Source organism: Hippichthys cyanospilos, chromosome 6 (genome assembly GCF_059441005.1).
Source record: "Hippichthys cyanospilos isolate Australia breed blue-spotted pipefish chromosome 6, RoL_Hcya_1.0, whole genome shotgun sequence".
Classification (NCBI taxonomy): domain Eukaryota; kingdom Metazoa; phylum Chordata; class Actinopteri; order Syngnathiformes; family Syngnathidae; genus Hippichthys; species Hippichthys cyanospilos.
In genome coordinates, this window is record NC_142374.1 from 2,002,768 (window position 1) to 2,027,896 (window position 25,129).

The window sequence follows — 25,129 nt, forward strand, 5'->3', positions numbered from 1 at the left end:
TTTACCATTGTCCGTGGCTATCACAGACATGAAAGCCTCTGGAGGAGTGCCCATGTAATATAATTTCATGATAACTAGACCTATGATAATATTTAAAACATACTTTTGGTGGATAAGAAGACATGTATTTGCAAGTTTTCGTAATTTATAATAATTTAATGATAACTTATTGTTTTAACCTATTATTATATTTAAAACATACTTCATAAAAATAAGACATCAACGAGACAGGTAACGAGACCTGGCACCCAAACCATTCTAGTATGAGGAAGAATATGATCTTATAAAATAATGAAATTTAATAACCTACAGAAGATAAAATGTGTTTTATGGACTGATATATATGGACTTATATCCCCAATTGAGAACCACTGCTTTAAGGCATAAAAATGAGTAGTAATTGTTAACATTATGCTCATCCCATGAGGGGTCGCCAGCGAGTCAGTCACAAATGGGCTCTCCTGCACAACTTTGATGTTTGATGCACTTCACGGGGCAATCGATTTATCCAGATGTGGGACGTGTAGTTACTGGGGGGATCCAATAGGGCACAGGTGTCGAACTCAAGGCCCGGGGGCCAGATCCGGCCCTCCATATCATTTTTTGTGGCCCGCGAAATGCTGATTTCACTTCGAGTTTCTGGCTAAAATAGCAAATTTGCAAGTTGTCTTTAACCTTTAAAAATCTGTGGAGAAAATTCAAGCATTTTTTAATTCACAATCAGTTTTTGCCAGCCTCTGATTTCAAAACTTGGTGCGTGTTTTACGAAAGCATTTAAAAAAGATTTGACTTCACAGTCATACTGGCCCTCTGACAGAAACTAGAACTACAATGTGGCCCATAGTAAAAATGAGTTTGATACCCCTGCAAGAGGGCATTGTCATGCAATCAATCCCTCACGACCCGCATAAAGACCAATAGCACAGGGGTCACCAACGTGGTGCTCGCGGGCACCAGGTAGCCCGCGATGATCAAATGAGTAGCCCACTGGCCTGTTCTGCAAATAGCTCACAAGTGATAGAATAGTGTGATTTTCTAGGAACGTTATAATTATACATATATCACATGTACATAACATATTTCACTTGATTTACATATTTACTACAGTTGTTCTTTAATTATTGTGAGAAATCTTTCACATAATCGGTATCTTCACGTAAGTAGGTAGTGGTATTCGCAGTCAGTACCAAATAAGTAGTTTTTACTTTCAGAAAGTTTGGTGACCCCTACAGTAGCATATACACAGGCAATGTAAAGCTTAAAACATTACATGGATTTAGGAAAGGATGTTTGTGTGGTTTGATTGTCTGTGAAATGCATTGGTTTTATATGTGTACCTCCTTGTTTTTATTCAGATTTCTGTAATTATTGGAAATATAAAAAATCTTGAAGTTTTTATTGTTGATGCATAGACTTCACTATTAACGGAAAACGGGGACCAGGGCCGATCCACAAGGTGCCTATTTTCAAATCCAAAGCAGCTAGTGACCTAAAACCAAAACAGGCACTCTCACTCTCTATTTTCAGAAGCAATGGCAATATTTAACATATTCTAAGTTTTTGCCCGAAATAGATACTTAAAATGTTATGATTTAGTGCAATTTTGACCTGTTATTAACAGCTAATACATCACTCAATTTTCACATCAGAAACTTTGTACTTGAGGAAAGCATGCAGAAACATCTTTTACTCTTTTACTCAACAAAAGCAAAATTTGGATTTTCTATAGTGAATCACAAGTTATTTAGGTTGAATTGTCACTCTTGCTGCAGCACGTCTTGCCAGCTCTCTGGCCCTCATCCTTCAACAATCACTTTAGCCTGTTGACCGATGACTTGTGGGCCGCGGTCAGCTTCTTGGACTTTTGTAAGTTCCTATCACTCGCCGTTTCCTTCCTGCCCTCCTCGACCCTGCCCCTCTTGCCGGTCGGCTGCTCCAAGGCCTTGTTCTTCCTCGTGAACTCACGCAGTTGGAGACGTTAGCACTAAAACAGTTGAAGAGGGACATGCTAATGTGCGGCAAAATGGTGTTTTAGCATGTGCCCCTCCTGGCAACTGTACCCCTGGCTGTACCATCAGGCTGTCCTCGTCTTCTCCCGCTCCTTTAGAGTTTTTTTTTTTAAATATATAGCATGCAAAGTCAATTCAATTGGACAGGACAGCACCACAAGCATCTAAAAGCCTCTGGCTCGGCCCCCACTCTGCCTCAGCCATTGCATAATGTCTGCAAGAGAGGTCCCGTCAAGTAATACTGAAGTCTATGGTTGATGAATCTATCATTTGTGTTGATTTGATCTCTTTTCCTCTGTAGATATGAATATGACCTAATATTGAATGCAGATATCAACTGTTCCCAGCACACTCAATGGTTTTATTTTGAAGTTAGTAACATGGTGCCTGACGTTCCCTACCGTTTCAATATCATCAACTGTGAAAAGAGCAACAGCCAGTTCAATTACGGTGAGCACAGTTGTTTATGCAAACACTGACTGACTTAGACAAATCTGTTGAACTGCATCAAAAAGATTAATAATGGTGGATTAAAATCTATATTTTAATTCAACCCCAGTATATTAACCTTGGTTCTTTGTCATTGTTTTTCCAACTTCAAAAAAAAAAAAAAATGAATTTGACCTTCTACCGTGGAATATCATTCTAAGCACTTCAATTCTTGTTTTTGTGTCCATGATATATTCACGAAGAGCAAGTGTACGGTGGCCATCAAGTGCAAATCACACAAAAAAAGGTAATTACAAATCAAACGATTTACAAGAGAGAAGCACACAAGAAAAAATTGAACAAGGTAACGAGACAGAAAAAGGAAAAAGAAGCAAACAAGAAAAACAGACAAACATCAAAATCTGTGGAGGTCGTGAATTTCCTACTTACTCAGATGGAATTCATCCAAGCGCGTCGTTTACGCTACGCGAGACCTTTTGCCGCGGCGTCAAGATGATCACTTTTGTGAAGTTACTTTTTGTTGCGCGAGGGAGTGAGCTTGCTGTGCAGAGCATCGCTGAGAAATTTCACTTTTCTGTGAAGTAGCAGATTAATTCCTGCCCCCCCCGTGTGAGACATTGAACATTTCCGAAGTTGATTGGTTGTCGGGACGCGACACGTGACAAAAGTTAAAATTTTTCAACTTCACGCGACAGGTGAAATTACGCTTCGCGTCGCATCTCGCGTCGCTCCATACACGTCCATTTCGTCACCGGATGCGCCATCAACCCTGCCGCGCGAACTCCATTGACTACAATACAAAACTGTCTGCTTTTATGCCTCCAACGCACTCCATCTGACAATTCTGCTATTTGTTGTATGTATGCAATCAGTTTTTGGAGCTCATTATGCCAAGAATGCCTATATGAGACACCAAATAAGTCTCCTTTTAATGTTTGTGTTCTTAGCATGTAAAACTAAATAGCAGAGTAACACGGGTTACACTGAATTATTGCAATGGAGGTAATGCTTCAGCTACACAGCCGTGATTGGTTTTGGGTATACGCACTTTGTGGGAGTTTTTGCAGGTTTCAGTTGTGCTAGAAAGAAAGAAATGGGTCTGTCCCATCTTAATATAGGTAAGTGGCATGACACTGTCTTTGGACATGTTTCAAGTCTGCAGACAGCATGCACTTCATGTGTCAACGCTCCGCCGCATCGCGTCACGGAGTCCCTGGAAGGTCATACTGCGCTTGTGTGGGCACTACCAACTCACTAGATATAAAAAATAGAAAGAAAATAAAAAATTTTGGAACTTTTGGAAACTGTGGAATTGACAATGGCGACAGAACCGCAGTAGTGCAGTGTGACCTTCCAGGGACTCTGTGACATGGTATGACAGACCACATGCAGTTGGGTGGGGGTTTGCGCCGTCATTGTGGTGGTGCTAGGCAGCAAAGTGGAGATGCAACGCATCACGTGGAGTCCGTCCTGCCGGTGCCATCGAGGTCATCTTGCTTTCCAAGCCATCTTGCAGTAACTCCTGTTCTACCTATCCGGATCATGACCCTGCTCTGCTCATTATCACCATGTCTGTCTTCCTGCTCTGTCTGCTTATGTTCTGACCTCATCTGTCCCCAACTGCACCAATACCAGTCTCCCCGGTAAGAAGACTTGCTCCGCCTACCTGACCACGCCTTTGTCTGTCCCTGAACAGACGATCTGCCTTGATATGGCTTAGTCTGCCTGTCTCCTGCCTCCTGTGCCTCCGTGTTCCAGCCAACCACTGTCACCTGTCTGCCTCCTTTTGCTATTGAATAATCCAGTTACTTGCCACTCCTGTCTGTTTTATGTGCGCTTGGATCCACTTCTCCACATATGACAATTGTCCCTTAATCTCTTTGTCACTAACAAACAATTACTGGAAATCATCAGATAAGGCATACAGTAGGGGTTATTTAAGATAAGACATATTTTGTTGGATTGTACTTCTTGCGATGAATTATACAGATGGGTGAGACAAATTAAGATGCTTATCTGTGACAATGATGACGCTTCAGTGTGGTGACATACAAAATAAATTTCAGAGAAAATCCTAGACATCCTGTGTATATTTGCAAAAAAATGTCAATCAAATGAGAGCAACAGTCAAAGCAGATGGCCAATTTGTCAGTAAATCAATGGCAATGAGATCTCTGCTTAAAAAGGGGAAGAGACAGGCTATAGAAAATGTATGTATGAATGGATGGACAAGGGTACAATATAATTGAGTATAAAATGTGAATAGAGTATAAAATTGAGGCCGAACACAGCACCAATTTTCACCCTGCGCTTCACCCATGTATTGCTTCAAGGGATTTGTTCTAATCTGAAATATATGTAAATCAGTGGAATGATACTGACGTCCACTCAATGACAGCATTTTTTTTTGTCCCCTCTTTATGGTATTTTCCCAGATTTGCAACAAAAACAACAGTCATGACCCTAGGGCAATGGTTCTTAACCTGGGTTTGATTGAACCCTAGGGGTTAGGTGAGTCAGTCTCAGGGGTTTGGTGGAGCCTCCACCGCAGAGTTCCACCCCTCAGTCTAGTCTGCAGTTAGTGGGCACAGTCATTGAAAGCGTCCTGCTCTGAGATTTCCTACCGGTCCGCTTTGAGGTCGCTGGTTTATGCAGCAGAGTGAGACCTCCCTATCAGACTGCTTAGAGAGGGCTGTATATGTGTCTGAGTGAGACTCCTACCGGTCCGCTTTGAGAGCGCTGGATAAGCGGCAGAGTGAGACCTCCTACTCAGTCGGGACCACACACCGGAATTAGCCCGTTATCTCCCGAGCGCCGATCCAGGCAAATAAGCTCCTGTGGCTCGTGAACTCACTCAAATCATATTTTACTTTTTACTAAAGAAGTGTTCGGTGAATGAGCATATGAAACTGTGGGGTTCGGTGCCTCCAACAAGGTTAAGAACCACTGCCCTAGGGGCTTGGCTGTATTTGTGTTGTTTTGTCTACATCTGCAGGCGTTTTTAGGTAATTGCACTTATTTTCTGTTGCGATCTAATGGCCTCCATGCAACGTGTCACTACAATGCTGGTCTGCCATTGGTCGGCCTCACTCGTTTCAAAATGGCGGCACGGTAAAGCATTGTTCAATCGCAAGTGGTTACAAAACCATATTTATAGTGCATTTTACTGTTTAATTAAAACCTGAAAGGGTGACCCATGGGTCCCATGAATGCTAGTTTTGTTAAAGAGAGAAGTAAGAAGATGATTTATATGGAAACAAAGCTGAAGATAATCAAGAAATACAAAGCTAGCCTAGCCTAGGCTAACCTTACTAGGGAATATGGGCATAACAAGCGCCACTCAAAGTTAAATAAAACCAATTTTTTTCTGATGTTTTCTGATTGTAAACATGTATTTTATATATCCGTAGCACTCACTATACTATTTTGGTACCAATTTTTAATATGTATGTACAATTTGATGTTTTTCCCTGGCGTTCTAAATGCATTCGCTATTTAACATAGGTTTGGATTGCCCGTCTCGCCTTACGAGTCCAACTGCGGAACAGATAAAGCTCGTAACACGGGGGCCCATTGTGTGTATTTTTGTATCCGATATGAAGGTTTTAACGGTTTTAACATTTGAGTTAATTTTGAATTGAAAGTGCTGGCATGCTTTGTTTACAACAGATATGTCCAAGAAGAAACAGCCACATTTGTTGCTTGTAACACCATTTGAAATATACTTGACAAAATATGGTGTGTACTACACTATACCTCAACACACGTCTATTTTTAGCGGACCCCAAGCAAATATTCGAGACATACAATATTTTTGCCCGGAACATTCTGTCAGTGTTTTACTTTTTAAAATGTCTTCAATCAATTTGAGTCAACCAAACAAATATTGTCTTCTATCTGTGGTTTGAAGCGGAAATTTAACTATTACTGACTTAAATTGTGGGGATAATTCTAACAAGAGTAACTCAACATTCAACTGTTCATTTCAATGTTTTTTTTTTTTTTTTTTAACAAAGGAACCTTGTAAAAATATGTTGCATCTAGGAAAGTTATTCTATCATACATAATTTTTAGTGAATCAAATTCAAACATGTTTTGTTCCTTCACTTGGAAGTCAAAATAAACCTCTATTTGTTGTTACATTAAGCAAACATTCTGTTTATTTCCCAAATTATGTGTGTGCATTTGTGTTTTACAGGAATGCAGCCAGTGCTTTATTCAATACAAGACGCATTAAATGGTAAACCCCACTGGTGTAGGTCTGGGACAGAAATTTGTTATTTCAGGTAAGATTGGACTACTCTGATTCATTCATCTTGATGACTCTAGATCAGGAGCTCAAACGTAGTGGAGTCAGGGACCCCTTTTAGAATGCAACTTTTCCAAAACCCCATTGCAAATGTTTGTGTAAACAAAACAAAACAAAATCATTTAAGCCAAACATAAGAGCCCCTTTTATTCAGCAACATATTCATTTTGACAACAAGTATATTTGTTTCTTTTCAGCTGCACTGAAGTTTAAAAAATTAAAATTGCACACTTCCTTATAACAAACATGGTGAATTTCCCCTAGTTCAGGGGTGTCCAAACTTTTTGCAAAGGGGGCCAGATTTAGTGTGTTAAAAATGTACGGGGGCCAACCTTGGCAGGCGTTCTTTACATATAACAGCAATTAAATACATTTCAGCGAGCCGTTCTTTGTTTCACATATGCTAATGTGTTTTGGTTCATTTGAAACGTGCATATCAAAATTGAATTGACATTAAATATTGAAATTGAATATTCACCACTTTTTTTAACACTTAAACTTTTTTGTAACAGTTGACCAGAAGTAATTGTACTCTTGGGTGCAAATTACATTTGAAATATAAAAATATATCTCACCATGGCAGTTTAATATTTATAAAAAAATGTAAACACAATAACAGAGAAATGATCAAGTAATAGTCATATCAACAAGTGCAGGGCTCATTTAAAATATGACATCAGTAATTGTAAATGTTGATTGGATTTTTAAATGGTTATTATTCTGCAGTGAAAACTTTTTCAGAATTATCGTGAATGAAAAATGACTTGTCTGCATGAGTGTAATGGGTGAAACTGAGATCTGGAGTGCAGGACAAAGGCCAGGTGTGGCTCTATGGCAGTAGTATGGAAGCGCAAGATGTCATGTAAGTGAGAGTCCGATAGCCGAATCTTCACACGGCTCTTATTTAGGTTCATAACCGAGAATGTCTTCTCACACAAATACGTCGACTCGAACAAGCTTAGCATTTTCTTACCAAATGCTCGAATCTCTCGGAATTTATCCTCATCCAGCAATCGGTAAAAGTTGTAAAATATTGCTGCTGTGAGATTAAACTAGCTTCAAGATGTTTCAGTTTCTCGCTGCGTTCATTACCTGTGATCTTGCCATATACGTCAGTATGTTTTGTTTGGTAATGTCGCTTCACATTTAACTATTTAAAAACAGCCACTGTCTCTTTACAAATGAAGCAGACACAGTTGTTCCGTATTTCAGTGAAGAAATAGTCCAATTTTCACTCATCCTTGAACCGTCGGCCCTCGCAGTCAACTTTCCTCCTTTTGTTGATTATCGCCATTTTAGAAAGTAAGGTGCTCACCCAGTCAATTTCTCATATACTAATTTGATGTTCCTAATTGAGTCTATGGATGGCAGAAATTAGCATACGCAGGTAACAGCTCTGCTGCCCAATGTATTAATTCTCCATGCGGGCCAGACGTTATTGATTTTATGACTGAGGCTGCGGGCCGGATGGAAATTGACCACCGGCCGCATTTGGCCCCTGGGCCGGACTTTTGACATGGCTGCCCTTGTTGGTTACTGCCAACTATTTAGTTAAAAACAGCATTTATATAGCTTCGTTAGCGGACAATTGTAGACACAAAATGCATTTTGAAAATTTAAAAATTGTTATTTTTAAAAATATATTAAAATAAATGGTTAAATTAATTGCATTATTGAAAAGTCATGGATACTTTTAATATAAAAGTAGATGAACATATACACACACACACACACACATATATATATATATATATATATATATATATATATATATATATATATATATATATATTTTTTTTTTTTAATAAGCCAATGTTCAGCCCTTCCTTAATGTTTCATTGGCTTCTATCTAGGTAGACAGGCAGTGAACAGCAAATGAGTATTACTCCTCTTTCATTTAGTTGTGTCTGTAGTACAGCTGTCACTCATTTATATTGTAAAACAGTTAAGAAAAGAAACTACACCAAATATAACTCTGGTATATATATATATATATATATATATATATATATATATATATATATATATATATATATATATATATATATATATATATATATATATATACACACACACACACACACGCAGTGGGCCCTCGTGTTACGAGATTTATCTGTTCCACGGTGGTGGTCATAAGGCGAATTCACCGTATGGCGGGCAATCCAAACCTATGTTAAATAGCTAATGCGTTTAGAGCACCAGGTAAAAACATCAAAATTGTACATACATATTGAAAATTGGAGCCAAAATAGTATAATAAGTTTTCCGTACCGTATTTTCCGCACTATAAGGCACACCCAAAAGCCAGATTTTTTAAAAAAAGCTGACGGTGCGCCTTATAATCCGGTGCACCTTATATATGGATCAAATCATGTGCTGGCTGCATAAACTATAGTTTATGCCTAAAAAATCCAGTTCAAACTGACCTGGCTCGAGGGTATTAAAGCCGACATGGCCCAGTGCGATAAATTAACTTGATTTGCAGGCCCAACACGAAGGGTTTTTTTTATTATTAATTGAGGACTTAAGAGTGTGTGGCCTAACACTCATGTTTGTCGTTTACATTTCCTTGACTTTCGTTTATTCGTAACTTCTTTGTGCTCCATATCATAATAGCAGGTCGAAAAAAATTAATAAGACAGCGGCATGCGTTCACCTGCGCTTGGCTCCCCACTCACACCGTTGCATGGTTTTCGTTTGAATTTCAATGACTTTCGTTTATTCAGAACGTCTTTGTGCTCCATAATGAAATAGCGGGTTAATATCATGCATGCAACTTTTTTTTGTTCCATAGAAATAGCGGGTTGAAAATATTTAATGCATGCCTAGGGAAAAATTAAAAAGACAGCGGCACCACCCCTTCACCCGCGCTTGGCTCCTCACTCATACTGTTCCATGTTTTTTTTTCGCTTAAATTTCCCTGACTTTCGTTTATTCGTAAGTTATTTGTGCTCCATAGAAGTAGCGGGCTCAAAATATTTAATGCATGGCGAGGAAAAAACAAAAAGGACAGCGGCGCCAGGCCTTCACCTGCGCTTGGCTCCTCACTCATACCGTTGCATGTTTGTCGTTTAATAATCCCTGACTTTCATTTATTCGTAACTTCTTTGTGCTCCATAATGAAATAGCTGTTCAAAAATATTTAATGCATGCAGAGGGGAAAATCAAAAGGACTGCGGCGCCGTGTTCACAAGTGCATGGCTTGATCTGGATCTATTCTGCGCTCTGCGGCTCCTGTTTAGTTGTTAAAAATCAATTACCAATAACGCAATCTGTTTTGTCTGATTTTTTTTAATAACAAATATTTTTTAGTATAATATCCATGCAATGCTTCTATTGTATGAATAAAGTTTATATTCTATTAATGAAGTTTGATGACTTTGCTGATTGTATTTAATACATTCCCTTTAGTAAAGTAGTGGCTGAATAACGCAACTCTATCTAGTGCGTCTCATAGTGCGGAAAATACGGCATATATAATATATATGTATACAATCAGAAAACATCATAAATAAAAAATATAGAAAGGATTTATTTACTTTTGAGTGGTGCCTGTTCTGCTCATATTCCCTAGTAAGGGTAGCCTAGGCTAGGGTAGTTTTGTATTTCTTGATTATCTCCAGCTTCGTTTCCATATAAATAATCTTCTTACTTATCTCTTTAACATGACTAGCAATCTTGGGAGCCATGGCTAACCCTTTCAAATTTTAATTAAGCAGTGAAATGCACTATAAATACGGTTTTGTAACCACTCGCGATAGAACTAAGCTTTACCGTTCCGCCTTTTTGAAAAGAGTGAGGCTGACCAATAGCAAACCAGCATCTCTGTGAGGAGACGTGGACCAACAATAGACCAATTATGGTGTCGCGTTGCATGGATGCATTGACAGCAACAATCATTTTTAAATGTCAAAATGCGTTTTGTGTCTACAATTGCTTGCTAACGTGATGAAGTCAGCAAATCTAATGCTGTTCATGAATGAATAATTGGTAGCAACCTTTATGAGGGAAATTGACACGGTTTGTTATAAGCAGGTATGCAATTTGCAATTTTTATTTTCTAAACTTCAATATAGCTGAAAAGTAACAAATATATTTGTTGTCAAATTGAATCTGTTGCTGAATAAAAAGGTCACTTATGTTTGGCTTAAATTAGTTTCCGCAAACATTTGCAATGGGGGTCCATGGAAAATTGGTTTTCTAAAAGTGGTCCCTGACTCCTAAAGGGTTGAGAACACCTGCTCCAGATGATTCAGTGATGATTAAAAACAGTTATTTGCATACACGATTCTGCAAAGCATGTCTTTTACCTGCTTATCAATAGGTAGTTGCCAATTCATACAGATGCAATTGAGAATTCAATATCCAATCTTGTAATTGTACTGTTCCTACACAAGCATATGGAATGGTAAATGGTACTTTGTACATTGCTTTTCAAAGTATGATGTCCTCAAAGCTTTACTGATGATGCCACTTCAGGGACAATCAAGAGCCCAGTATATTGTGCAATGATACTTCCATTGTCACAATGACTGTGGGTCAAACCCACAGCCTCTTATTTGCGAGATGATCGTTCTACCACTGAGCCATGTCACCCCCATGAGAAAAGAAATAGTAGAAATTAAGAACAGGAGAACATTGGGACAATAGATATGTCAGTCAAGGCCCCAACTGGCATGAGATATTGTTCAAAAATTTCAGCTTATTGTATTTTAGCTTATTGCAAATACAAATGAGACAAATGATTTCAGCACAAGGCCTCATTTTTTTTTTCATTTTATCTTGCAGAAACTACTTCTGTCCTGTTCGTGGCAGTCGGAGGAGCACATTTTATACACTGACATTCACCATCAGCTTCAAATATAGTGAGGATGTCTGTTACTTGGCCTACCATTACCCTTACACATACTCCGCTCTAAGGGTCAGTGAATGTATTTAACTCTGTATTTATGTGGACTAATGTTATTTTCAATGTTCGTGTGTTCAGCTTGGCAGCTTTTGTGGTTTCATTTCATTAAAAACTTTCTTCCATGACACTGCTGTATTTTGATTTTGAATCAGTAATGGCCTATACTTACAGTATAAGATTCATAGCAATGCAGCAACTTTTGTGTAATGACAATCATAAATGTTTTCATTTAACTATAAAGGAAACATCCATCCATCCATCCATTTTCTCAAGCTGCTTCTCCTCACATGGGTTGCGGGCTTGTTGGTACCTATCCCAGCTGTCTATGGGCAGTAAGCAGGGGACACCCTGAACAGGTTGCCAGTTAGTTGCAAGGCGCAGAGGGACAAACACGGACCCAGTCACACCAAAGGACAATTTAGAGTGTCCAATAAACCTGCCATGCATGTTTTCAGAATGTGGGTAGAAGCCGGAGTGCCTGGAGAGAACCCACGCAGGCTCGTTTAGAACATGCAAACTCCACACAGGAAGGCCAGAGAGAGTTTAAATTGAACTCAGGATTCTGAACTTTGAGGCAGACATGCTACCCACTGTTCCACTGAGATGCTCATAAAGAAAACAAATAATATTTAAGATAACTCATGCTAAACGTTATGTCAATCTGATCGGCTTGATCGAGACGAGATATTTGGCATTTTGTACAAACTCGATGATCGGTTGTAATGTCATAGTTTGCTGAGCAATTAATGATGTCGGTGATCGAATACGGAAATTATATGTTGTTTAAATCTTGTGAGTGGCGACATTATTGCTTTTGTTTGCACGTTAGTCACTGTTCATTTGAGTTTGTTTGTTGTGTTTGCTGTCGCATCAAATTAGTTCTTTATTTGCTTGATGTTGTAAAGTATTTCAATTACAGTATACAATTACAGTGATCCCTCCTACTTCGTGGACTCAGATATGTACTTTGCTGTTTTTCCAGGAAAATTTAAAAATATTTGAAAATAAAAAATGGAAAGAAAATGAATAAAGCAAAAAAGTACATTATACAGTACTGTATTCATCAAATAACTAAGTAATAGTTAATAACTATGTTAAGAATTCTTCAAGCGTTAGAGTTCGTGACGTTTGTTATCTTATTTTGAAATGGATGCTTTTATTTTGTCGAGTCGCGTAGCATTTCCGTTTCCTGTTTTACATTCTCTGTGTCATTCGGCTCGTTACGGTGACGTAGTGAAGTGAATGACAACGTAAGCTCATATAAATTGTTTATTATAATTTATGTTGATAAGGCACGCTACTGCCTATGTTTAGTAAGCGATGAGTGTTTATTCAGTTTTTGTGTTCGTTTGTGTAGAGGTTGCACTTTATAGTTAGTAGTTGTTGTTAGTTATTGCTAACCTGCTAATGTCGGCTAAAAATACAGTAAATTCATAGATTAAAGTTCAGCACATGTTCATATGCTCGTTGACTGACTTTAACATTGTTGTTGATTTATTATTCAACAGATACTACATGATACACCATTCATGAGCCAAAATAAATTTGACGTTCAACGTGATGACATGCGTACTCTTTCACCTGAGTCTTGGCGCAGATAACCAGTCCTGAGAACAAATTGTCAACAAACTAATATTAGTTATTTAATGAATATACAATAATTTTAATAAGGATAATGCAATAAATAAATAATAATAAATAATAGGAGAAACGAAATAAAGTACGCAAAAAATACAACAACAAAAAAAGATACCTTATGGTTAGGCTATATTGGGGCGTACATAGAAATCTAGGAACTGATACCCTACTTCGCGGGTTTCAGACTTTGCAGGGGGTTGACACCCCCCATTAACCGTGAAGTAGGGGGGATCACTGTATAGTATATTCTTGTATCCATTATTTCTGTTGTAAGCTGTTTTATCTGACCACATTTTCACTTTATTTTATTTTCTTGAAGGCCTCCCTGAGGTCATTTGTTTTACCTGTGTTCAATGTCAGTTTGGGGCAAAAAAAGAATGATGAATGAATGTTATCTGACATTTTTTCTTGATCATCTATAAACAGTACACAAGTATTTGCAATTAGTAAAAGGCATATTGCTCCATCTTGTTATTAAATCGGTTGTCTCTTACTTTTGATCTTGCTGGTCAGTGATTGCCATTGACCATGAAAATTCTGGTCGTGTGAAGTCTAACGAATATGTTACTCTTATGTTCATCAGGCTCATCTGCGTTTGCTGCATAGATCAGTTGATTCCAGCAAGGTTTTTTTTCGAGAGCAAATTCTTTGTCCCACTCTTGCTGGAAATGCTTGCCCATTTGTAACCATCACCGCATGTCCCCGCAGCAAGAGCTATAAAGACATTCATCAACTGCGTGAGTACTAAACTCGTTTGGCTCTTAAGTTTTAGTTTTGGCTCAAGTGTTTTTTTTCATTATGTTGGGAGACTATCTGCACACTCCTATTTAATAGGCATTTTTTTAGATGTACACGCTCCGAAAAGAAATGATAAAATAGAAGTTCCTCACCAGTTATTTAGTATTTGTGTAGGATCATTATTACTAAAGTCATTTTCTTGGAGGAATACCGGTACTTTGTCCTTTTACTAATTTTTGGCTATCCCCTCTGTTCATGAGGAGTAATGACCTACTGCTAAGTGAAAGACTCAGATTATGTGGTCCTCCAAAATCGTTTTTGTTCTCTTTAAATCATTACTTAAGTATGTATCTGTAAAACTTAATACCATTTTAACTAAAATTGATTAGGTGACTGAGGACCGTGGGCTCAGATTTGGACCATTGCTTATTTGGGGTCGGGTCGCGTAAGCAGCGGCTTTAGCATAGAAGCTGAGACTTCCCTCTCCCTACATCGTCCAGCTCCTATGGGGGGGATCCACAGGCGTTCTGAGACCAGCCGAGAGACAGTCACTCCAGCATGTCCTGGGCAATCCCCAGGGCTTCCTTCCAGTGAGACATGTCCCAAACACCTCACCGTGAAAATGTCCAGGAGGCAGCACAGATGCAATTTGTGTCCATCTTCTCTCAACATAGAGAAGCACTGGCTTGACTCCGAGACCCTCCCTGATGACCGAGCTTCTCAACCTTCTTCTAAGGGAAATCCTGGACACCCCAACAAGAATCTCACTACAACTGCTTGTATTCGGGATGTTATTCTTTCGGTCACGAACCACAGCTCAATACCATAGGTAAGAGTGGGAATGTGGATCGACCGGTATATAAAGATCTTTGCCTTTGCAACGCTACACCGAACCGCCTTGAATCAAGTGCTCTACCCTGCACTCACTCTTGAACAATTCCCAAAGACACTTGAAGTCCTCCTCTTAAGGCAACTTAACCCAACTCAGACGGCATCCTTTTCTGACTGAGGACCATGGGCTCAGATTTGGATGTACTGATCTTCATCCCAACAATTTCACACTCAACTGTGAACTATTCCAGTGAGGGTTGGAGAGCATGACCTCAAGAACAGAACAGCACCACGTCATCTGCAAAAAGCAGAGAAGAGACCACCAAACCTAGAAATTCCCTTCATAAAGATAATGAATAGAAACAGTGAAAAAGGGCAGCCTTGGCAGAATCCAACCCTCATTGGAAATGAATCTGATTTACTGCTGGCAATGCATATTAACTCTGATCTACTATCAGTGGTACAGAGACCTAACAGTCTGTATTAGACGGTTTGGTACACTGTACTCCCAAAGCCCGCTCCACAGAACTTCTCAATGTGCAAGGTCAAATTCCTTCACCGAGTCCAAAAAACACATGTAAACTGGGTTGGGTGAACTCTCATGCATACTTGAGGATACTGCCAGGGGTAAAGAGCTGGTCCACTGTTCCACGGCTGGAATGAAAACCATACTGCTCTTCCTGAATACGACATTCTGCTTCCTGATGGATCTTCCTGTCCAGCACCCCTGGGAAACTGAGTAGTGTGATCCTCAATGGCTGGAACACACCCTACAGTCCCCTTTTTAAAAAAGGGGGACCACCAATGCCAATCCTTAGGCACTGTCCCCAATGTCCATATGATATTGTTTACCTGCACAACACAATAACTTCCAGAGACTTTAGGAACTCCATTCCACTGCAAGGGCCTTGGAGCTCAAAAAGCTCCTTGGTGACTTCAACCCCAGACATAGGAGAGCCCACTAAAGAGCTGCCCAGTGTTATTTCTTCAGAGGAAGACATCTCAATGGAATTGAGGCAATCTTTGAAGTATATACAGTATATGCTGTAAGTAAGTATACTGGCTCACAACATTCCTAATAAGGTCAGCAGCACCCCATTTCTACTTTACAGAGTGTTAATGGTGCACTGCTTTCCCCCCCTGAGAGGCCAGCTGTTGGACCAAATATCCCTCAAAGTAGTCCAGAAGTCATTTTCGTGGCTTCACCAAACTCCCGGTCCCTTAACTAGGACTTGTAGAAATAGTCAACTTGCAAACTTCAGGTGCTTTTTTTTTCTTTAAATGAGAGGTTATTCTCGATAAAAATAAAAAGCACCCACATTGTCCACTCAGGCCAGATATTGTCTTGCTGTCGGAAACAACAAGGCAAGGAGTCCTACTGGAGTTGACTGTTCCCTGGGAAGACAGGATTGAGGAGGCCTTTGAGAGGAAGACGGACAAGTACGAGGAGCTGGCAGGTGAATGGCGACACAGGGGATGAAGACCCAATGCAACCCCATTGAGGTCAGGTGTAGCGGATTCGCCGGTCAGTCACTCATCAGGGCACTCAAGATGTTGGGGATCAAGGGACTGCACAACAGGAGGGCCATCAAAAACATCAGCGACAAAGCAGAAAAGGCGTCCAGATGGCTGTGGATCAAGCAGGGTGATGCGTGGACACATGCCTTTAAGACACAAGCTGGGACTTGATCACCCCAGCTGGGTCCGCTGGGCAAGGGTGTCTACTTTCCTATCGGCAAGGACTTCAGGGAAATTTTGTGAATACGCCAAAAGCATTTTTGTTCATCAGTGTGCCAGGAACATTTCCATGAAAATGAGTGCCTTGTTCAATAAAAATGATAACGAATGGCCCAAATAAACCTAAAAAAGTATTAAATCTGGCGTACACTGAATCAGGAGCACATGGTGGTGCAAGTACAATATGATGGACCAACATCTATTATCGAATACCAGCGATCCAGTGTAACTGCATTACCAAAACAAGAGGTACTTGTAATTATTTTGTAGTGTTGAAGGGGAAATGTTTCTTTAGGTAACCGCCCCTGTATTGTGCTGACAAGTCGTGTCCACCCTGGGGAATCCAATGCCAGCTGGGTAATGAAAGGCACCCTAGAATTTCTATGCAGTTGTGATCCAATCGCCCAGGTTCTGAGAGAGACCTTTGTCTTCAAGATCATCCCCATGCTAAACCCAGATGGGGTCATTAATGGCCTGTGAGTATAAATACACCTCACCACCTAATATGTTATATCATACATTGTAATACTTGGCCACAATGATTAACACTTGGATTGGAGATTTCAATGGCAACTTTTCCAGCATGTGCCCCACCACTAGTCCAGAGTCAACTGGGATTAGCTGCATGTCATTATGACCCTGGACAGGATAAATATTACAAGATGGATAACTTAATGAATTTTACTATTTTACTATCTTGTGTCTTGCTCTTAAGATTATTGTGGGTTTTCAGTCATTTGGTTTGAAGAGTAATAATTGTGATCTGAAAAGAGACACGAGTAATTACTGCTAATAGTGTAAATTACATAAATGGAAAGATGGAAAGGCTCTACGTACATTGCATCCTCAGCAGTTTGGAGAAATATCTGACCAAGCTAAAGACGGAGAGGTTTAGAGCAAAAAACCATATTGTTTTGTTTTATGGTGAGTGTTAGAGAAATGTAATAAACCTTTTATTTTTATTGCGTAATAAATCAGTAATTAATCAATGGTGTGCCAATCAATTATGACATGTTAAATGAAGTCATTAATACAGCAATCAGTAGTACTCAGTTGAGTAAAGCACGTGTACCAATCAATCATGTGTTAGCAATTATATTGATCAGATGTTCTTAATTGTTGAGATGATTTATTATTGTTGTTAATTCACTTGGTGATTATACATTTGACACCTTTTTATTAGATATTAGGGTAGTAACATGTCCCACACATGTCAGATGCGTTCCGGGTCATGTTAGTGTTAACGGTTCTTGAAGTCTTTTTAGGGCCCTGTCAAACAGCATCCAGGGCCCAGGGTCACCTGAAGGCTCCCCCGGAAAGAAGAAATTGGTTGAGGAAGTGTTGTGGACCTGAGCGTTTGACTTACTGGAACATGTTGCTGCATACTGCATTGTGCCACTCACACACAGGCGCGCACTCAACTTTCACAAATGTGTATTACAAGATTCTGGGTTCTGGCCACACATATTGCTCCCCCATGCATTTCTACCCTTTAGGGCCGGAACCTTCATGTAACCTAGGGATCTCTAAGATAATAAAACTAGGGGGAACGGGGAAGTGCCTCAGAGCGTGGCAGTACTGCAGCCTTACGTGGTCCTGTCTTGTTCTCATGCATGAGCAGATACGTGCCTTCTCTCGTTCTTGTTTTAGTTATCGGGTTTGGCGAGTATTAGCTCATTTAATCTAACAGTGAGGGTGGGGTCTGCTGCATGGGCAGTGGGATAAAGTGTTGGCTTGGTCAGTGCTTCTCAATTATATTTTGCCAACCCCCCCCTAGGAAAGAGAAAAATCCCCCTCCCACACACACTCAATGCACTGACTATACTTGAGTGGGTAAACTTAAACTTTATCCTCTTTAAAATCAACAAAAGAATAAAAAAATATATAAATCAACTTTCAACAACTGAATTATTTTACAGCATTCATACAGATTACATTTTAGTCTAAAACAGAACTAAAATAACTAAATACATCATCCCTGGAAAAAAAGAGATGAAAATTCTTATTTTATTGCAATTACACTTCCCATGACAAAAACAAAGCCTTTTACCTGGGGTCCCCCCCAGCATCAAAGTCAAAGTCAAAGTCAAGTTTATTGTCAATTTCTTCACATGTGCTTAACATACAAAGGAATCGAAATAGCGTTTCTCACTATCCTTTGCGTTTTACATGTACACAAGACAACGCATTGTCGGGAGAGCGAGTGGCCGCTGCGTATACACCTCACACCTCCACAAGGGGGCCCGCTATTTGAGAAGCACTGGCTTAAGTATGTCAAATTAGTCCCTATGTCCCTTTCTTGGAGGCTGGGCACTGGGTAGGTTGCTTCAGTTGTTGCTACTGTCAATTTTGATCACTCATGGGTGCCTTGGGTCACACTTCCACCAGAGGTGGGTGACTTACATTTTTTGTTGCTGGTTCGACATTTGTCAGAGCCCAGGCCCCTTTTTTTCATCGTCGGTCTGTCATTTTTCCAAGCCATACAAAATTGTAATCGTTGGTCCGTCAATCCGTCTGTGTATTTTTGCTCAACCATCAGTCACCACTAGAGGGCGACATTTTCCTTTTTTTTTCTGGTCTGTCATTCGTTAGGCACTGGTCTACTTCTGTCTCCACTCATACTATTTTTTTTTTCTTTGTATTTTTTCTTTAGTACTTAAAGTTAACACCACGTCTGTGGTTCACTGCAATTGAAACACTACACAGTAATAAAAGTGTGACAGGAAGACAAAGCCAGCCAGGTTTAACTCAGTGCTATAATACACCATCATGTTTATACGGGGGACGAGAGTGCAATTAGCAATCATTATCATGCTTTCAAATGGTGGATGTCAGTTCTCATTTATAACTGCCTGCCCTACAACTTTACAAGACTGTTTCATTAGCTTTTGTCAGAATTTTCATCTGTCAGATACATCTGCAACTGAAACAAAGTATTGCTGTGGTTAAATGTACTACATTAAATTGAAAAACTTCTATCTTGCATTTCTTGCCCAAAAGACAATCAGAAAAAGAATGTAAATTTGGTCTGCATTCATTGGAAATTTGAAATGCATCCCAGAATGATCTTGTCAGCAAGAAACCTGAAACCAGGACCAAGACAGGGAGTAACTACACATACATCTCTGGTAAAGTCATCTGTGTTATAGCTGTGAATGACAAGTAGTGAATTGAAGCAACCCAGTTCATTCACTCTGTACTGTAAAGTGACCATTGTCACATTGACTGCAGACCGATTGCAGTTTTGTACTGTAAAGATGCAGCAATATATAGCAGATAATCATCCAAGTCAGTAGAATCATATTTCAGTATGGGTCGTGGCGGGCTGACGGACATCTTGACGGACACCTGATTTAATGTCTATTCCGGCGATTATGACGGCGGATGAAAATTGCAATTCCGACATATTTAATTCACCTTTTTTTTTTTTTGCATTCCCGTCATTCGTCGAATCAGCTGCAAAACGGGCACCCATCTCGGTGACTTACTGATGGACACTCTGTCAGTGCTGACGAAATGCCCACCTCTGACTTCCACGTGCTTTGCTTGGCTTAGGGTGATTCTGCCCAGCTTCATTTTGGAAGATACATTTTGTCAGCTAAATGTATTGAAAAAAAAAAAATGCATGAGACCTATTATTGAGTAGATGTCGCAACACTACTTTGTGGTTGTGCAAATATCTTTTGAACTATGTAACAAACATTTGACTTGAAGCTCTTTGGCATAGTTGACGACAGCTGTTAGCATGTTCAGGTGATTGGGGTGTGGTAAGGTAGCTATCGTTTTACTTTATCCCTTGGTAGCTGGTTGTTCTCTGCTTTAACACAGCCAGACGTCTGTGAAGTCTACAGTACACCTTAGCACAAAGAGTATGAGAGTTTGCTTGGGAGACTGCATTTCACATGAGCAAATAGAATTCCTTAGTGACTCCTTGTTCACCTTTGGTAGTAGTATAGTTTATTTTTCACCATCCCTAAGGAGAGATTCCACAGAACACATCTTGTTGCTGGTGGTGAACACTTGACTTTTAAACAACACACAGTGGATATGTGCTGTTTCAAAATAAGCTAACTTACTGTCACTGTTACTGTGTGTGACAGCTTGATGTACTGTAGATGCCACACTTTTTATACCACATCAGAGATGGTTGGTGTGACTCGCCACGATGCCAATTCTTTGGTGAAAATGCCCAATGCTGCATACATTATTTTTCGCATGGCTGTACTTTATCCATTGTGCAAAGTTGAAAGAATAGCAATCAGTACAGATTCTTACATTTTGTTATTCAGGCAGCCTAAATACAATCAACCATAATTCATTAATTTGTTTCACCTCAGGAATCGCTGTGATCTGAATGGAGAGGATTTGAATCGGCAGTGGTGTAAACCAGACCCCATTCTATGTCCAACTATCTACCATACTAAAGGCTTCCTCTACTACCTCAACAGTATTGGACGAACTCCCCTGGTAAGTTCAATGTTTTCTTGCGTACCAGACATGTAACACCTTATGCTATGTCCCCAACAAGCAATTGTGTTTATTTCTGTTCATTGTAGTACAGCTCAAAATTGAAAACATTGTTCGGGCTAATAACAAATTCACTACCCACTCCCCACAAAAAAAATAAAATAAAAATAAACTGTCGTTCAATGTTAATGCTGTTTGAGTTTGTTTGTCACATTTCAAGATGTTCGTCATTTCTTTCAGGTCTTCTGTGACTATCACGGCCACTCTCGAAAAAAGAATGTGTTTTTGTATGGCTGCAGTGTAAAAGAAACTCTATGGCAATCTGGTTCTACCTTTGATACTGCTGGACTGAAAGAGGACCCTGGATATAGGGTAAGACATGTTGTAATAATTTGATTTCAACACAAACCTTATTTTTTTCAGAGTGACATTGCCTAAAATGCCACTGTTGCATTAAGTCTGGGGTGTCTAATTCTGGTCCCCGAAGCCGGTGTCCTAGATGTTTTTTTTGGTCCCTCTCCTGCAACACACCTGGCTGAAATGATCAGACAATCAGCAATATCTGCAGAAGCTGGATAACGATTAGAGATTGACCAATATGGGTTTTTCAAGACCGAAACCAATTATTATTTGTTAGAGGAGGCCAATAAACGATATTTGGAGCCGATATTCATTTGGAGTAAAAAATTGAAGACAGTGATCCCTCACTCTATCGCGGTTCATCTTTCACGGCTTCACTGCTTCACAGATTTTTTACAGTGTGGATATTTTTTACAATGCATTGTGCTCTGAATCCTGATTGACTCAGGGGCTTTACTGTTGTTTAGAAATAAAATATTGATGCTGTACTGCATTGGTTTTTCACTTGTCAAGTTATTACAAAAGGCAAGAGGATCCAAAAGATTGCTTTCGTCTCTCCTGTGTCTCTCCTGTAACCGCCCGTGTGCGCTCATCTCAGCACACATGCACACTTCACGAACTTGCTAGTAGTAATCGCTCCTCCTAGTTCATTATTGCATTGTAAAATAAAAAAAATAAATACATAAAGCTGACTACACGGATTTCACGTTGCGTGTTGTTATTTTTGGAACGTAACCCCCGCGATAAACAAGGGATCACTGTAATGCAAACACTGAACTTCATTGAAATGCCTAAACCATATTTATTGAATCACACAAATAGAAAATGATAGCTCCAGAAGTCTCTGATTTTCCGAGCCTCAGAAACACCTCTTAAAGTTGAATGAAATAAATAGCTCTCTGAAAATTTTCCAGAGAAAATGCATTAGAAGTTAAATATACCTACAATGACTTGTCTTTGAAGTTTGATGAAAGTCAGGATGATGAATCCTGAGGTGGGACCACAGGTTGGTGGTGTTTTTATTTTTTATTATTGTTGCTCCCTTGCTGATTTCACGATTGGATGTTTTGCAGGCAGCCTTCCCTGGTGTTGTTGACCAAATTAAATACTGCCAGACCTCACTTTCATCTGTATCCATCTGTAACAAGGGTTTGAAAAAAAAAAAAAGTGGGAAGCTACATATGCTCGACTCAGCATGCTTATCTTACTGCAACATGTAGGATGCCTCAAGTTTATTTCATTATTTAATGTTATATTTACCATGCGATAGCAAAGACCCTGTCATTCAAAACTGTGTTGAGATAAGGCCGGTTGCATTAAAAAAAAAGCCTGATACAGTACTGATATGCAGGAGACAGCAGGCAGATGAGAGGCGCGGCTGCATCTGAGCCGCAATGTGTGTTGGTGACACCAAGTTAAACCACAATAATAAAGACCCTTGGTCCGTTCTCTGCTTTAATTGCCTTCATTGATCACATGTGTGGTCAAAATTGTAATTACAAATTAAAAGTGCATCAATCTCGTTATAAAAAATATTCAACAAATATATACCTTAATATCAATACTCATATGTGTGACATATAATAAAATGAAACTTGCGTTTTATTTCCTGCCTGAAAGTTCACCGAGGATGGCATCAAGATAGCGTTACTCTGCTTTTCAATGAGCGAGGCCGTTTGCAAACCCGGAAACTGAAATGCATCATTGGCAAAACCGGAAGTACAGTGGGCCCCCGTGTTACGACCTTAATCCGTTCAGTGGCTAGGCTCGTAACTCGAATTTGCCGTATGACGGGCAATTCAAACCTATGTTAATTAGTGAATGCATGCAACGCGTGCAAAAACATTAGGTAAAAACCACAACTTTATACACATATTAAAAATTAGTAACATAATCTACTGTACAGTTAAATTAAATAACATAAATATACAAAGGAAAAATGACATTTACCTTTGGGGCGACGTAACTTGAGCTGGTGGTGGGTGGAAGCGGAGGGGAGCAGAGACGAACCCGCAGATTTTTTTTTTTTTTCTTAAACGAGAACTTTTTTCAAACGAGAACATATCCCTGGCGATTTCCTTCTCTTTAATCCATAATAGCAGAAGCCTCTCCATTTTGTTGTTGACCGAGGTCCGTCCCCTGGCAAGGAAAGTCGAACCCTTCAAACACTTGCTTGCTTTACTGGTTTCCTTGTTCTTGAGAATTGTACCGATTGTCGAGCGGTTACGGCCATACTCACTAGCAAGGTTAACTATGCGTGCACCTCCTTCGTATTTTTTTATTATTTCCTGCTTTGTTTCTTTTGTCATCATCCTCTTACTACTTCCTTTACCGCCACTTGCAATTTTAGAAGCCATGTCTAACAGATAAAAGTTTGCAAAGTCTTCACAACACACCGACTAGCTCGTGCCATCAAGCTAGATGAGGGCGTTCGGCCAATAGCATATCGGCATTTCTGTGATTGACGTGACACCGGCCAATAGCATATCGGCATCTCCGTGACTGCCTTAATGGACCAATAGCATATCGGCATTTCCGTGACATGCGAGAAAAGATGTTTTTGTTGATGCAGCAAAGCAAAATAAATAGTGCGGACACACTGACCGGCATGTTGGATGGTTCGTAAGACGAAAGGTTTTTGCGTAAGAGGGGGACAAAAAAACGCCGCGGTCCACGTCGTAAGATTAAAAGTACGTAAGTCGGGGTTCGTTAACCGAGGCCCCACTGTACTTCTATCGGCAAAACGTTTCCTTTACGCAAACAAAACAAAAATCAGCCATCAAAACACAACAATTATTTAACAATGTAGAAACTATTTTCTTAACATCATTTGAAACAAAAAATGTCCTGTTGAATCAGCCTTAATCAGCCTACATTTACATTGATTTTTCATATCGGCTGGTCAGAACAAAAAAAAGGCCGATAATGATATACCTCAAATTTGCAAACATTGTCCCTGACAATCTACCCGGCTGATAATTGGTCGATCTTTAATAACTATCCTGATCATTTGAGTCTGATGTCTTGCGTCAGGGAGGGATATAAAACCTCCAGGACTCCAGCATCAAGTACTCAAACTATTTTTTTCTTTTTCTAGACCATTGCAAAGGCCTTGGATCGTATTGCACCAGCCTTTTCTTTTAACAGCTGCAACTATATGGTAATAACAAAATAGTCCATATTTGAGTCCATATTTTATCATTTGTGACAAAATTTGCAATATAATAGAATATTATTTGTCCTGACATTGTCCTTCTTTTTAGTACTTCCTAATTATTACAAATATTTTGTACACAGGTGGAGAAATCCCGTTCCGCAACTGCCAGAATTGTTGTTTGGAAAGAATTGGGTGTGCTGAGGAGTTATACTATGGAAAGCACTTACAATGGTTTTGACCAGGGAATATTCAAGGTTTGTAAAATTGTTAGAACTTTCTCGACTTTTCCAAAAACATGCATAAAAGTGAATGTAGTTAATCACCCTGTAAACTAAATTGAGCTCTTGACAGGTGTACACTTGCTCGGCTCAAAATAAGCAGTATTACACTACTGTTTGCAATATAAATTTTGGTTTTTGCAAATGGTTTTTAAATGGCAATTCACACTTGTGTTTAAGATTGCCAGGTTTTGTTAGACTTGATCCGTGATCAGTATAAAAAAAAAAAAAATCACGTACGTCATG

At 39.5% G+C, this 25,129-nt stretch overlaps 1 protein-coding gene across 1 annotated transcript in view; it reads left to right on the plus strand.

Annotated features, from left to right (window-relative positions):
• The window catches only part of agbl1 (AGBL carboxypeptidase 1), an 81,412-nt gene that overhangs the window by 51,486 nt on the left and 4,797 nt on the right, over positions 1–25,129 (plus strand). The window contains 9 exon segments of the mRNA XM_088416550.1: positions 2,311–2,459; positions 6,658–6,745; positions 11,557–11,689; positions 13,899–14,052; positions 16,917–17,097; positions 20,959–21,088; positions 21,329–21,460; positions 24,546–24,608; positions 24,746–24,859. Coding sequence (XP_088272676.1) covers positions 2,311–2,459; positions 6,658–6,745; positions 11,557–11,689; positions 13,899–14,052; positions 16,917–17,097; positions 20,959–21,088; positions 21,329–21,460; positions 24,546–24,608; positions 24,746–24,859 — 1,144 coding nt within the window.